This window comes from Hipposideros armiger, unplaced genomic scaffold (assembly GCF_001890085.2).
Source record: "Hipposideros armiger isolate ML-2016 unplaced genomic scaffold, ASM189008v1 scaffold_984, whole genome shotgun sequence".
Taxonomy (NCBI): domain Eukaryota; kingdom Metazoa; phylum Chordata; class Mammalia; order Chiroptera; family Hipposideridae; genus Hipposideros; species Hipposideros armiger.
The window spans coordinates 321,382-338,183 of NW_017732334.1; the positions used below are offsets into that span (position 1 = coordinate 321,382).

At 39.2% G+C, this 16,802-nt stretch overlaps 1 protein-coding gene across 1 annotated transcript in view; it reads left to right on the plus strand.

Annotated features, from left to right (window-relative positions):
* Window positions 1-12,217, plus strand: part of OCLN (occludin) — a gene marked incomplete at its 5' end in the record, with an annotated part of 47,206 nt that extends 34,989 nt beyond the window's left edge. Inside the window, 2 exons of the mRNA XM_019631160.1 lie at window positions 10,273-10,314; window positions 11,807-12,217. Coding sequence (XP_019486705.1) covers window positions 10,273-10,314; window positions 11,807-11,908 — 144 coding nt within the window. The remainder of the gene's footprint in view (window positions 1-10,272; window positions 10,315-11,806) is intronic.
* Between the last annotated feature and the right edge of the window lie 4,585 nt (window positions 12,218-16,802).

Sequence of the window (16,802 nt, forward strand, 5' to 3'; positions counted from 1 at the left end):
TTCCAGGTTAGTAGCTAAGACTCCTTATTAGGGTATGTGACACTGTTAGTTTCTGACTGGCTCCCGGATGAGGTAGGAATTAGGAAATGTTAAACGCGGAAATCTTGGTGGCCATGTGGTCCAGGAAAGCCTTTGTCTAAAGCTCGCTGCTACAGCGCGGAATTCTCGTGGTCACGTGGTGCGGGAGAGCCTTTGTCTAGGGCTCCCTGCCACAGTACCTTGTCAACTCACTTAATTGTTAAAAACTTTGATGAAGTAGGTAGCTGCCCCATTTCTTACAGATGAGCAGACTGAGGCTTTCTGGAATTTAGAGTTGGCAGATCTGGTGTAAGCCCAGGTAATCTGCCATTGTTCTCATCACCAAGCTATACCAGTCCCACCATCCCTGTTTTTGAAAAGTTGCTCTTTTTCACAGAAATAATTTGTGGAGTTATTTTTAATTCTACCTCTCCAGCCCCACTTTATTCCTTTACTTTGAAACAATTCAGTGACTTATCTGGGTTTAGTAATTTTTTTTTTATCAATCACAGAGTAATATGTAATAATGTAAAGATTTTTAGGTGAAATTTAGAGTATTGGCTCTACTTCGTGAACTCTGACAACGTTGGGAATCTAATTGACTGTGCTTGTTTATATTTAAGTTTTTCTCCCAAAGGTTCCAAAGGGGAGCCTTTCATGGTAACACAGCATTATCTCTAATACATATTCCTCCTCAGGACAGATTCACTTACCTGCCAGAATGCAATAGAAAGGAGCAGAGAGGGCAGGCAGTGATTTTGTGACTGTACTGCACAGGCTACTAATAACAGGACCCTTGGGAATATGTGAGTAAGTTCAGGGAGAATAAGCAAATCTCATTAAAGAACCATAGCAGAAATCATTTTGAGCTGCTTAACTTCTTCTGTGGTTTTAACTTCCATTTTGAGGGTGAGTGGATTAAGAAGAACCAACATCCTTTGTCCTAGCTAAGTGGTATTTTAAGTGTGGTGCTCAGACAGCCGAGTAAGCATTACCTTAGAACGTGTTAGGTATTAAAATTCTCACCCTAACACAGACCTAGCCTAGATAAAATGAGATTCCGCCTCTTGATAGGGAGAGGAGCAATTACCACAGATAATTATACCTAATCAAAGTCAGAAAGAGAATTAGGTAAGCGGGATTTTTTTTTTCCTCTTTGTAATTCATTCTGGACTTGTTAAATTAACAAGAACGCTCTTTATGTGTTTGTAAAAATACCGATTTGACTGTTAACACTAATAATAACAAGGCAGTCATTACAGGTTAATAGTATTTAATGAACTCAATAAATATTAGATAACTTTATATGGGACATTTTTCGTCCATTTCTTCCCCTTTTAAATTATAGGCTAAATAACACCTGTGTCTCTTGGGGCTGTTTCTTTAGGTTAAAAACATTTCTGCAGGCACAGAAGACTTGCCTCCTCCGCCTTCTGACTATGTGGACAGAGTATATAGTCCTGTGGCCTACTCTTCCAACGGTAAAGTGAACGACAAGCGGTTGTATCCAGAGTCGTCCTATAAATCAACACCGTAAGTAGCACCGTCTTATAGAATGAGTATAAAGAATGAATATTTGCACATTTATAGATTAGTTGCTGTTTTGTGCTATTTGCCTTAAAAAATTTCCAACAGTTTGCATAAAGGCTGGAGACTGATCTTTGCATTGTAAGTGGATGCCGAGGGTTACTCGGAAGATAAGGAAGGGTGAGGCTGTGAGTTGGAGGGGCCCTCTTCCCCTTCTGAGCTGAAAATGCTTTTCTCATGATTTAATAGATGAAGGGTAAGTTAGGTTCTTTCACTCTAGAAATGTGGATCTCTTCCCTACTTCTGGTTTTGGGTACAGATAGGTGCGGGTGAAAGGATGTTATTGATTGATAGCATACTTAGTGCATTTCTCAAGAATCTCCCCTTTTGCCCATAATTGTCAGAGCTCATTAATAGTGTTGACTAAGCACAAAGAGTTGGGAAGCTTTGGATAGAAATAAATGATGAAAATTTTCTCAAGGGTCTTAGAGTTTGCCAACTGGAAACACTAGACAGAAACCTAGAAATGTTCCAAAGGAAAAAGAAAAGTTAAGAGTTTTTATAGTGAAAGTCACATCTTTGAGAATAATTAGTCCTGTGTTCTTAGCCCTTGAAATTGGTCCAGAACAGTTATTAGTCAGATGTCAGGCAGCCTGGCTGATGGGCACCAGGAGGCCTGGTCATGTCCTGAGTCCTTTAGGGGGTGGTCAGAGGGTTATCTGCAGGGTTGGTGTATGTCTGGGAATTGATGCACAAACAACTGGTGTATTATCTAGGTATTGACTCAGGACTGGAAAGTTCAAACGTTTAAGTTCCTAGGATAGTTAAGACAAGAAAAGTAATCATTTTTTTATGCCTCAACCTTCATAATGTTAAATAATTTAGCAGCTTTGTTAAAATGACTCTATTTTGTATTTTCCCTGTCTTCACTCTTTCCTCAATAGAAAGGGGAGATTGCTTGTTGATCAACCCCGGTGAACATACATTTTTATTAAACTAGAAGACTTCATTTGAATTCAAGAATTCTGAGATCTCCTTTGCTATTCTAGATTCTCCATATTGCTGATAAAGCCTATAGGTTTTGTTTTACATGTAGTGTAAAAAAACCTCACTGTGCGTTTCTGTCCTGGAGTACGAGCCATTATGGTTATTGAAATAGTATCCCTGTTGTGGTTTTAGTTTACGCTGAAGCCTAGTTCTAATTTAGCTGAATGACTAGTGAGGGAAGTATGTTGGAGGTATTGGATGTAAGGAGTTGGATGTAATTTTTGCCTAAGGATGATGCATTAGAGTTACTATATATAATTCTAGAACTCCAAATTCCTTTTATAGCCCCCCCCCCCAAAAAAAAAAAGAAAGAAAGAAATCTTCCCTTCAGTTAGTTTGAATGTTCTTAGTTAAAGATGTATCTGCTGGAAAACTTTGAAGCAACAAAGTTTTTTGAAGGAAAACTTTGTTCCTTCAAAGTTTTACCTCCAACCCAGCACCATCATTTAGTGGCTGAAGTATATAGAGATCCACAATGAGTGCACAGTATGGGTGCCTGGAACCCCATAAGATGACACCTACAGCTGAGTTAATTAGGGAATCAGTTTGAAGACAATAGGTTTTATTATTACCCTGGAATGGAATTTGGAAACAGACTGACAGTCTTACCCTCCATATATTTTGCTTTGGTCTTCAGACTCGACCTAGCCGTTCATTTCAGTTGTGAATGATTTGGAGGAAGAGCATTTTCTCTGTTCTCCTTCTCTTTGGATTTTAATAAAAACCAAAGCACTTGAGGCTATTAGGGGCAAAGGTGATGGCAATATAAAGATGGCAATAGAGATGCCATCCTTGGGAAAGTTTCACGCTATGATTTACAGGACTTTCATTGTATGTGAAATAAATATCTATAATGCGTCTTGTGACCAGCCATGCCTCTGAATTAATTCTGACATCTGCATGGTTACAGAGCATTTCCACATGCTGTTCCTTTTCATGAAAACCAAGATATTTTCACAAGTTTATTTGGAACAATTAAAAATATTAGTTATTCTTGAGTAAGCCAATACATTCATAATGTAAAATTTAAAAGGGACTAAAAGGTACCTTATGTCCCCAGATACCTAGCTCCTCTCCCTAGAGGCAGCTAGTGTTACCTGTGTCTTTTTCTCTTTTTTTAAACTTTTTTTTTTTAAATTTTATTGGGGAACAGTGTGTTTTTCCAGGACCCATCAGCTCCAAGTTAAGTAGTTGTTTCAATCTAGTTGTGGAGGGCGCACCCCTCAGTGGCCCATGTGGGGATCAAACTGGCAACCTTGGTGTTAAGAGCACTGCACTCTAACCAACTGAGCTAACCGGCTTCCTCTTACCTGTTCCTTTTATATCCTTCCAGAGGTTACTTTTAAAAACTATGCTGGCCAAATATATATATTGGTTATTTTTTTCCTTTAAAAAAACACTGGCATATTAAATGCATTGTTAGCAGTATGTCTTGGAAATTGTTCCTATTGTTGTACAAAGAATTGACTCATCTGTTTTATAGATGCATAATATTCCATCAATAATTTATTTTATTAATCTCATTGATGCACGGTTTTTTCCCAATGTTTTGTAGTTACAAACTATTGCAGGGAATAAACGTGCACATTTATCATTTTGCACATATGTGAATGTACCTGGAGGAAACACATTAAAAGCAGAATTGCTGGGCTGAAGAAAATTGCGTATTTCATTTTGATAGATGTGGTCAAACTATATTCCATAATGGTTGTACCAGTTCCTACTCCCAGCCTCTGCACCCTGGAACTTTTTCGAAGGGCTTGAAAATGCAAGTGCGATGCTTAATTTTAGAACCCAGAAGAAGGGGAGGAGGGGGATGGTGCTAAGGGATACAAATGCGACAGTATCTCCCATAGTACCTGATGTGTGTGATAGTGATGGAAGGAACTTGCAGCCTCTGGGGAGTAATAGACATTGTCAAGTGCTTCGCAGGATTCAGAATGAGGTCTGGGTGCACATTATGTCACAGCCTGTTGTTCCTCAGGCTTTCATGAAGGCCTGTGACCCAGAGCAACTCTCCTCCTTGCTATTGTAATAGACAGAGAAGAAATTAGAAAGGGAATATTGTGTCTGAGGTCCATGTTGAGGATAAGGTACCTCAATACTAAGATTCCTGACCTGCAAGGCATAGCATACATTCAGTAATGAGCACTGATCTTGACTATACAGCCTGATGAGCTTTCACATGTGTGACACTGAAGTAACCTCCACCACACCGAGAGAGACATTTTAAGCATTCCAAAAGGTCCTCTTGTGTCCCTTCTTCATTGCTACCCCTCACACCCCACCACCACTATTTCGATGCCTGTCACCCTCTGTTAGTTTAGCTTGTGATTAGAGTTCTTATAAAATGGAATTATATGGTAATTACCCTCATGTCTGGCTCCTTTTGCTCATCATAATGTCCTATATCTTAGAATTTTAAGATAGATAGAATTAATCCTGGATTAGGAGACAGCAGAATTTAGCTGAAGATGGTTGCTTCTTCACCCTTTCTAAGTGAATTTGGGAGAGGCCTGTTAGGTGTACTCCCTCCTATCCTGCCTACACTCAGGGTGAATTAACCTTAATAAATCAAGGAAGTTGAGTGTTGACACTACAGACATCTTTCAAGGCAGGACGATACCTTCGAGTGCCAAATGAGACCATTGCTTGGTAGTAGGAGACAGGCTGGCAGGGTAATCTGTTTGGAGTTTTGTGCAAGTTGTAGAAATTCACTGTTTCATATAGGGCCCAGGGGTGGATCTAGTTTCAGGCATAGCATGATCCAAGGAGTCAGAAGCTATCAGGTATCTTGTTGCTGTCGTAAACAGGATCATCACCCCATGCCCCAAGCTACACTGATCTTCCAGTCCAGGGTTCAGAAAATGGAAATTCCCTCCCCAAAGGTTACATATCAAACCTTGGCCTTTTTTGGATCATTGTCATCCTCGGGGCCAGGAAGAGGGAGGGGGAGTTCTCTGGTTGGCAAGGCCCAGTTATTCCCAATAACTGTGGCAGTTCTAAAATAGCACAGGGGCCGGCTGAGTGGCTCAGTTGGTTAAGAGCTCGCTCAAGAGTTTGAGCTCTGAGCAACAGCGGTTCGAGTCAGCCCGAGCTGAGCAGCCGCNTCTCAAAATTCCCACCATCCGTTGCAGAGATGGCTTCTCCCTTTAGTCTCGAACCAGGCCTCTTCTTGGTGGGAATATTTGGGATCCCACTTGGCCAAAGGGCTGGGAAAGAGGGAGGCTGTTAACATTGGAAGTTTGAGGGTTTCTTCAGCTGTAGCTAACTTGGCTGCTTGGTCCACCTTGCGATTGCCTCGGGCTACGATGGTGTCGCCCTTTTGGTGGCCCCTGCAGTGTATGACTGCCACCCTTTTGGGTGCCAATACTGCTTCTAGGAGATCTAGAATGTCTTGTCCATATTTGATCTCCTTCCCTCCTGAATTGATTAATCCTTTTTCCTTGTATAAAGCCCCATGAATAATGGAGGGTAATGAAGGCCTACTTAGAGTCAGTATAAAGATTGGCTCTTACACCAGCTGCTAGCTGAAGGACCCGAGTCAGGGCGATGAGCTCCGCCTTTTGTGCCGATGTCCCCTGTGGGAGGGGTTTTGCTTCATTGATGGTGTGTAGAGTTACTACAACGTATCTAGCCAACCGTCTATTGCCCTGGACATAGCTGCTACCATCAGTGTAGTATTCTACATCGGGGTCTGTAAGAGGTTGGTCAATCAGGTCCGGCTTACTGGAGAACACTTTGTCCATGACTTCGATGCAGTCATGGTCTGGGGGCCCAGGCCCTACAGGCAGTAAAATAACTAGGTTTAGGGTCTGTACTATCTCAAGGTGGACTCGTGGGTTTTCACATAGTAGCCTTTGGTACTTGGCAGTCCGGGAGTTGGTAAGCCAATAATGTCCCTTATGATCCAACAGGGCTCGAATTGAGTGTGGAGCCCGGACAGTTAATTCCTGACCTAGGGTCGGCTTGTCAGCTTCAGACACAAGCAGAACCATTGCTGCAAGTGCCCTCAGGCAAGGTGGCCATCCTAATGCCACTGAGTTGAGTCGTTTTGACAGGTAGGCTATCGGCCAGTGCCAGTCGCCCAGCACTTGGGTAAGGACTCCTACTGCCGTTCCTGTATGTTTATGTATGAACGTAGAGGAAGAAGGGTTTGGTGATGTCAGNGAGTGGAGAAAAGTCTGAGGGAATTTCCCAGAGGCAGTTTGGAGGCAATTTGAAGGCTCTTGTTGGAGGAGGATCTGTGGGTGTAAAATACCAGAAAACGGGAAAAACGAGTTGGACCACTTCCTGTCCTGAGAACTTGCAGTGAAGGTGGACCGCAGGTTGTGAAACTGGAGATGGTGCTGTGAGATCAAGGTGCTCCTCCCTCTGATGGCTGATGTCTTTCTCCATTTTAATTACCAAGCAGGAAAAGCCCTTCTCTTCCCCTCTTGAGGCTGGTATTCCTACACTCTGACCTAACCAAGGCATCTGGTGACCGAAGCACATATCCATTGTGATTTTGTGTTAAAAGCTGCTCTTACAACATTAGTCTAATAGGCAAATAAGACTCTTCCTCATGTCACATCTCATTAGGGTGTGGTGAGGAGTTAATACAAGGAAAGTGATTCCTTTTGTTACCGGGATTAGTCAGTACCCAGACAAGATGGGTACCTCAAGCCATATTACATTACTGAGGTGAGTTTGTTACGTGAGAAAGAGCTGGGCTTTGGAGCCAGGTGGACCAGGGTTCAGATCCCCTCGCTACCACATCACCCCCTGTGTGATCTTGAGCAAATTAATTTAATTGTAGAGGCTCAGTTTTCTCATCTGAAAAGGGAGATAATTGTATCTACCCAGGCAGTGGTGAGGAATAAATAAGGTGAGGTTTTAGCTGGCACATGACGGATCCTCAGTGTTGTGGCTGCTTGCTCACGGGTTGTGAAAAAAGTAAGGAGGGTCAGCTGGGCAGTCAGCTGTAAGCCACTGCCTCCAGCCTTCCTTTCGTCTCAAGTTTTATTTTTTCTAACCAGGATGTAAATTTCTTCGGCCTGTAGTGGAATTTTCTATTGAGTTCGGCTTTGTCTGTTGGGGTGGGGGAAGGTGCCGTAAAGGTGGTTATTGCAGCCTTTGCTTATCTTACCTATATTTAAGTTGGAGCCAGGAGTGGATCCCGTACAGATGTAAAACCTTTCTCAAGTCACAGGGCCAGCATTGCGCTGAAGTAAACAGAAACATTGAACCTGGTATGTGTAGTAAATGTATAGGAAGCAGAATCATTAACATTTGGCAGAAAGGAAACGAAGAAAGAAAAGAAAGCTTTCAAAAAGTCCCAAGCTAAATTACACTTGTTAATTCCAATTATATCAGAGATCCAAATCTCAAAATAGAAGATTTACTGCCACCGTTGCAATCCCCCTGTCTCATCACTCAACACATGAACTCCCCCTTTCCTTCTTAGAGGTGGATGACTTTGTGTCAAATTTCTACACCAGTTGGATGCAGGTCTAGCCGGACTTTTTTTCCCTTGTGTGGACTAAGAATGAAGACAGGGCCAAGAGAAAAATGGGGAATGGCTGTCATCGCTCCTTTTTGTACTAATTCCAAATGACATATGAAATTGTTTTGCATGGAGAGAAGTGTTTTCCTTAAACTTTGTTTTGGTGGGTGAAGAGTTTTTTCCAAAGGGACCTGAAACATTGTTGACGTCTTTATTCCATCTCTGACCTACAGAAGTCAGGGAAGGAGGCTGCTCATGAGTCAGTAGCCTCCACACAATTGTGTAGATGCATTTTGGTCCCAGATGAGGAAGGTACAATAATGACAGGTGTTTGGAGGAGAGCCACTCTAAAACTACCCTCTTTGTTTCCCTTTTGGCACCCCATAGGGATTTAGGATGTTTTCATTAGCCCTCCAAGGAGTGTTAGATGTTGCTACAAATATTTTTTTCACAGTGATAAAATCAGAACACTTGGGAGTATAATTAAAATTTGAATACAGTTTCGTCCCTGTAATTACCCTTGTGAAGATCTTTTGAAATTATTTCATTTGAATTTATTTCATTTTGACATTTCAGAAACACTTTCCTTGATTGGAATATGAATCTTAGTAAAACTTTTCCCCGGTCTTCCTTAAACAAAGTCTGTGTGAATGCTTGTCCGTTTTGAATTTAGTCTCAAGAGTGAGTCTGAGTCATTCTTTGGTTGCTTTGATGTGCTTCTCCAGGGCATGTCTGTCCTTCCGCTGTCTTATCTTTCCCTTTTATAGCATAAATGTGGGGTGAGGACTAGGAACTCCTTGAGCAGATGGCAGATAAGAGGAGTGGTTTGGGCCCTGCTGTGTGGATTTCTGCTGCCTGCAGCTCCCGCCCTTACCTCTTCCCTTGGGTCTCCTCCCCACAGGAAGGCCCCTGGGCTTTGAGCACTGGCCACCCAGGCTCCTCTCTGNACACACACACACACACACACACACACACACACACACACACACCCAGTAGTACCAGTAATATGCTGGTGAACCTCTCCATCTTTGCACACTTGTCTGATTATCTAGCTAGAACAAATTCCAGAATGTGCAATTGCTGAATCAGAGGTTATGTACATTTAAGTTTTTCTTGCAGAACTGCTCTAGAAAGATTATATCAACTGCATTTCTGCTAATGATGCTCTAGAGGGCTCATTTGACCTACATATCACTAATACTTAGTGCCTGAAAAATTACTGCCTTGTGTCTTAGATATTAGTAATTAAACTTTTAAAATCACATCATATATTTACTGGAACTTCATGTTCATTTTATGGAATACCCTTTGCCATTTTTAATTGGAGTGATCTGTTTTTTAGTTTTGAAGTATTTGCTTCTTATGTAGTTTGATTTAACTGTTATTTTCTTTTATGGCTTTTGTATGGTGTTGTCATAAGCCTTTCTCAATTCAGTGAACATTTATTGATCATTATTGTATCCTTGATAATGTGGAAGTGCTGAGGGTAGAAAGATAAAATCTGGTGTGAGCCCTCAAAAAGCTCATATTCTAAAAGAGAAACTGACATCTAAACAACTTAGACAGTGTGACTAATGCTGTATCACATTATGTGTAGAAAGTACTGTAACTAATTGCTCAGTGAAGGAATAATATCTGCTGAAGGCCTGAAGAGTTTAGGACAGGCTTCACTGAGAAGTAACCATTACAGATTCTCCAGACAAAATGGGGGAGGGGTGCATGTATACAGCCATAAAGAGACCATGATAGAAGTCTGGAAGCATTAATGTGCTTAATTTTTTAAAGGACTTGCAAATGATGGATGCTAAGACTGGATAGGTGCGAAACTAGATTAGTAGAGCAGTTAATGGGGAGCTCTGACCGGTTTTAGAATGGAATATAACCTGATCAGAGCTGTCCTTTACAAAAGTCTCTGGTGTCAGCATGGCACTTGGACTAGCACTGGGAGAGGTGAGAGGCAGCAGAGCAAATAGTTACCTGCCTTTGCGAATGGAACGTAAGAAATAGGTCATCAGTTTCTTTTCCCTGGATTCCTTCAGGCCTCCTGTTGACCATAACAGTTTTAAGAGCTTTAAGACATTGTTTTAATTTCCTGTATTTTTGGCAGTCTTAGCTTCAAAATATAGCATCACAAATGTTATTTTTGAAAGAGAAAATGCCCCATTAAACATATTCCCTTGTGTTTCTCTTAATAGGCTGCTGCAGATGAATACAATAGACTGAAGCAAGTGAAGGGAGTAAGTATCTCAGATTGTAAGATTCTTTTAGGAAGAATTTTTCTATTATGTGTTTTTATTTAACCTTTAGCGTGACTATGAATACCTTGTCATGTATGCACTGATTATAGACAAAAGGCCCAATAATTACAAGATAAAGTATAACTAAGAAGTTGGAAACTTAATTTCAGTTGTTTGCAGCAACAACCAATACTGATTTTTAAAAAACTTTTTAAAGGTTGAAGTATACATACAGAATGGTGCACAAATCATAAGTGTATAATTTGGTAAATTTTCACAAAGCAACCATATACCTTTATACCTGGCACCCAGATCAAGAAATACATTTCCTTGTACCCCTGACAACGCTCTCTTGTACTCTTTCCTAATTTTTACACTCTCTCCGGAAGTAACCACCATCTTAACTTCTAACATCATAGATTAGTTTTGCCTATTTTGAATTTTATATAAATGGAATCATATACGAGTATATGATTTTTTTTTGCTCAGTACTATGTGAGATCCATTCATATTGTGGCATGTGGCTGTGGTTCATTTATTTTTTTAGTTATTTTGTGAATAAAACATAACTTATTCTATTGTTAATGAGTATTTATTTGGGTTGTTTCCAAGTTAGGGCTGTTACAACTAATACAGCTTCACACATTTTTATAAGTGTCTGTACACGTGTGCACACGTTGTTAGGTGTATACTTAGGAGTGAAACTGCAGGGTCGTTGAGTAATGTATACCCAGCCTTGAATAGTAGGTGCTGTTCAACAGCTTCCCTGGCTTGTGTCAGTTTGCATTTCCACCAAGCATTGTAGATTCCTCTTGGTCCATATCCTTACCAACACTTACCGTTATCAGTCTTTCTTGACTTAAAACATTTTTTGTTTTTAAAAGGTTTTGTATTAAATTTTTTTAAAATTACAGAACATCTTCCTAAATGCAAGAGTTTAAAAGGGTATATATATTGTAGTAAAGTTTCCTATCTCATTCCACGTTTACACCGTTCCCCTTTCCCAAGGTAACTGATATCACCAGTTTGTTGTTGTGATTTCTTTTTTTTTTTAGCTGAGCCATCCTGCCACCTGTTGGCAGCTCAGCGGCAGCTCAGCTCGGGCTGAGCATCGAACCGCTATTGCTCAGAGCTCGCTCGCATTCTTGAGTGAGCTATTAACCAGCTGAGCCACTCGGCCGGCCCCTGATTTCTTTTTAGATGATGCGTTAGTAAAAAGGTCAGTAAGTTTTTTGGGTCACTTTACAAATTATTAGAAATCAGTGTATCCTTTGTAAAACTCAGTTTCAAAGATATAATTGAGCAGAGAATCAGCTGCCTATCTGGTTTGACATACTGCTAGGTGCCTTATCTATTCTTCATTTAACCACTCCCAACAATTCTTTGATTCCTGCTCTACTTTTTTTCATTCACCTCTGCCTTTCCAGCAGCTAACATATAACTTGTTTTTATTTTGTTAAATTTACTTGGTTCCTTTTTTTTTTCTTTTTAGTCTGCAGATTACAAAAGTAAGAGGAATTATTGCAAGCAGTTGAAGAGTAAATTGTCACACATTAAGAAGATGGTTGGAGATTATGATAAACGGAAAACATAGAAGGCAGACCACGTTGTTTGAGAGATTAAGAAGTATCTGACGTCTCTGCAATGTTGTCAGAAGGCAAAATGACTTTGGACTCTAACCCAGGAGCCAAAGCTTTGTGATCATTACAAAGTTTTGGTAGCTTTAATATCATCAGTTTATTATCATCAGTATTGAAGCATTTTATAAATAGCTTTTGATAATCAACTGTGCTGAACACTCCAATTAAGGATTTTACTCTTTAAATACTGGTTCTTGTATTAAGAACTAAGGATTGTTTGAAGTTTTTAAGCTTTTAAGGAAGGTCCCTGAGTGGATTGTGCTGTGAACTTTCACACCCTAGACAGTCATATCTTAGTGCTTCATTAGTTCAAATAGGTGATCTCATTTAATCCTCTCAGAATCCTCCCTTCAGGCAACTGTTACTTATAATCATACCTTTACAGATAAGGAAACTGGGTCCCTACAATGACGTGAAACTGCTTGTTTCGTAGCTTGCAGTTTTGGTTAAGTCTGTTTTATGACTCCATTAATAAAGTTCTTGGCCTTTTCATATCTTAGCTACTAAGGATGTTGCTTTCTACCAACCTATTGATTTTTTTCTGTGTATAAATGGTTAAAAGAGCTTTTTATGTTATCTTGGTAAAAAGATCATGTAAAAGTAACAAATGAAATTTAAAGATTGTAAATATATATTTACTTTTTAAAAATCAAAATTTAAACCTATTGGTTAGAATTTTATTGTGGGGCCAGCCGAGTGGCTCAGTTGGTCAAGAGCTCACTCAAGAGTTTGAGCGCTGAGCAATAGCGGTTTGAGTCCTGGCCAGAGCTGAGCAACCACTGAGCTGCCAACAGGTGGCAGGATGGCTCAGCTAAAAAAAAAAAAATTTATTGTGTATTTTAAAATACTTTTTAATCTTTTATGGTTTACATGCTTTTTTTTTAAACCAACTAGGCCTTTTCATTATATCAGAGTATCCAATTACATTTATAATTTAATTGTAACTTGAAATGTATCTTACAAGAATTCAAGTTCTGTACATATTTTATAAGGTATTAAACCAGGTCTTTTCTTTCTTTAATGTACCTGTTTGACGTCATTAGTGCTGTTATTTTTAAGGCTGTGCAAAACTACACTCAGCAGTGTGTCTGTCATTGTTTTAAACTACAGTGTTTTGGGTGCTGTGCTGGTTGCTTAGTTCCCAGTCCTTTAGCTATAAGAAGGCCTATTGGTCTGAAACTAAAATGCAGTACCACAAAACCCCAAATTATTTCAAATTGTGCCCTTACATCTCAGCACTTTTTAAAAAATCCATATTTTTATTAGTAAAGTAAAATTAGCTGATGGTACTGGGCATGTTGCTAGCCAAGCTGATTGTGATGATCCACCCAAGCTTAGGATTCTGTTTTTATAAAATGTTTTTGAAGAATAATCTTTAATCATTAGTATGCAATTCAGACACTTACATATGTCAACGTAAGAAATGTCCAAACCTGTAGAGATTTTTTAATTTATTTGAGCCAAACTGACAACATGCCAGGAAGCAAGATCTCAAATGCTCCAAGAATGACAGTTTTACAGTTTCTTTTTTTTGCGTTTGGAATTAGGGAGAGAACAGAAGGAAAATGACATGATGGTGGGAGAAAGCAAGCTAGGGATTGAATTACAGGATATTTTAATAGATTATGTGCTCCCTTGAGGGTGCCCCCTCTGAGGGGTCTGAAAAAGAGGATTATTCTGGCTTTTCAAAGGTGAGTTAAGTTAAATGCACAGAAACAATGGAGAGGGCTTGCTTAAGGCAAAGATAGCCTTTTAGTAAAGAAGCTGTATGCCTGGGGCGTGACTACCTACCATGACCTGCCTAGTTAGGAATTTATGATCAGTACTGGACTTGTTAGATGTATTACAGAGCACCTTTTTCATCCTAAGTATATAATTTTTTATATACAAGTCTGAGTCATTTTCCAAAGATAAACTTTCAAGTAATGTTTCTATTATAATACTGATTGATTTCTTCAAATTGAAGAAATTCTTAATTTTCCATGTGCTGTACATACTTATGACAAAAGGTAATAGTCTGCTTTTCATTATCAAATGGTAAGGACTCTCTTGAGCAACTTAACTGATTTTTGTGTGTGTTAGAATTTTAACTCTGTTCTTGGAAGTCAGTGTAAGTTTATGAAGGCAAGCTTGCCTGTGTTTGGACAAAATGAAACTTCAGCTGAATGCAGAAGATCAAATAGCATAAGTTTGCATTGTAAAATTGTGCCATAAAATTGGACTTTGAAATAAAAAACAAAATTAAAAAATCGTTTTTCAAATGTGGTATTTACTAAAGACCACTTCAGGAGCCAGAATCCGGGTGTTTCTGTTGGGGTTGGCATTAACTAGCTGGATGTAACTTTGAAATGCCACTCAAGCAGTTTCCTAGTCTGGAAAATAAGAGGTTTAGACTGGATTTCAGAGGGCTCTTCCATCTCTGACCTGTGATTCTTATGTCTACATTGTGCTTTCTTCTGTATATATCATTGTTCCAAGATTTTGTTGTGAAAGAATGTGGTCCATGTGATAAAGGTTCATTGCACAAAGTGAATTCTTTACATGTGGATTCTGTATTAAAAGGAGATAAGATCAATATTTTATTTTGAAAAATTGAAAGAAATACAACTATAAACATGTATGTACTCACCACTCAGAAATAAGTGTTAGTTTTGTCATATATGCTTTGTATTTTTGGAAATAAATTTAATTCTATTAGTATTTATAGTAAAAGTTACATTGTATATACACATACACACATACGTCCATGACATAGTATCACTTAATTCTTACAACCGTCTATTGACATGCAACCATTTCAATCAGTCTCATTTTACAGAGAAGATAACCAATGATCTGATGGATTAACTGGTCCACTGTCACATAGTACCAAGTGACTAAACTAGGAATCTAAGTCTGAATATTAGGTTCTATACTCCCATTCTAGCTTGATTTTGTTAATAAATTAATGGGTTGGATAAGGTAGAATTGCTCTCTGATTTTAATAATATACCATATTTTGAGTGCATTTTAAGTACTTTTAATAGAATGAAATGCTTCATATGAAATACTGATGTATCTGTAACGACCTGAATGGGGGTATGGTATGTAGGAGTATGTGTTAGGGTCAGGGCAGAAGAGCTCTTTAATCCTGGCTCCAGGGATTTTAGCTTCAGTTTGGGGGTATGGGAGTTCGTACTGCAAACACATTCTCCCATCTTTAGCATTAGGATTGGAAGTATCTCAAGTGGACATTTTTAAAGACTCAGCTGGAGGAATCAATTCAGTCTCATCCTGGCAGCTCATGGTTCTGCACTCACCCTGTAACCTCTCTTGTTTAACAGCACAAATTAGATGGAGGACTATCTCATCCCTCCTCCTGTGTTTCATATTGTTAACATGTCTTCTAATGGGAATAATTTCCAGAAATAAAAATGCCTAAGTAACTGGTTGTTTTTAGAAAACACTTAAAATAATGTCACTTTGGAGTTAGAAAAAGAACACATTCATAACTACGATATTTGTGTGCACGTGGAACAAAATGTGGAAGTGTGTCCTCCCCAAAATTCTAGTTGCTGTCACAAGACCTAGTTCTTCCCTGATGTTTTCTTGTCCTTGCTTTGCCCTCCAGCAAGTACTTGCTGTATGACCTTGGACAAATTACTTAGTCTTCCTGTATCTTGGGTTGCTTATTAGTAAGACAGACATTTGTACCTAATATAGTTTTATGAAGGTAGTTAATGTGTGACTTAGACCAGTCCTTGTCAGAAAGTAAATAATAAATATGGCCAGTTTATACCTATCGCCCAAAGCCAGAAGGTGAAACTTGTAAACAACTTGTTAAAAAGCAAATTTTGTCTTTAAAGTTTATGTATCATCCCAATCCGCATATGCTTCGTTGGTGCTGGGGTATAGCTTTAGGGTGTAAATTCTGAATTCTAGACATAACTGCATTAGGCTTGGGATTGTGACTATTCATAGATGATGAACAAATGCTTTAAAAAATAATAGAGTTTACATATTAAAATAAGGATTATTAGGACTGTTGTAAGCAATTCTGGAGGTTTTTTTACTGAGTCTCTTCTTGATTTAAGTTCCATCTGAAGGTGTTGGAATAGGCAGGTTCACCTTTACCAGTCTTTGAAGTTGTACACTTTGAATTTTAGCTTGATTCTACTGGCTGAGCTGTTCATGAATTTCCTAACCCCATGGATTGTGTCCAGCCACCCATGGCAAAGAACAAACTGTTCCATTCTTTATAGTTGTCCCTTAGTTTTACCAGTTGAAATATTTGGCTAGGTTAGGTCATTTTTTTCTACCACTTTATACACAATTAGAATATTGAGTCAGTCATAATTATGGCAAGGGATTACCATGGATTTATGCATATTTTGTTTTGCTTAGTACCATTCCTGATTAAGATCTATGACTAAAATCTATACAGAGAATAGTAAACTTTACATTTGGAAAAGTCTGAATGATTTCAGCTTCCTCTTCACAAATATGCTTTAAATTTATTGGAGAGTCCTCTGTGTTTTTCCTGCTTTTCCATTAAAAGAAAAAGTTCCCAGACTGATGGGTAGTAAACATAAGTGAGAAACTTGGAGCTTGGGTTTGGGGCTGTCCTATGGGAATGCACTCCATCTTGGAATAGGATGGTCAATCAGAACAGAAGGAAAGAAGAAAAAGGAGAAAGTGGAGTTTGTCGGGGAGGCAAAGATGGAAGGCTAGTGGCACTGGGAAAGACTCAGCAATGCTAATTTCCCCTCTCCCTTTTAAAGACAACACCAACACTAAACAAGGAGCTGCCACTATGTGATGTATAAACCCTGTAAGGTAGGTGGACGTATCCCCATTTTATAGGTCAGA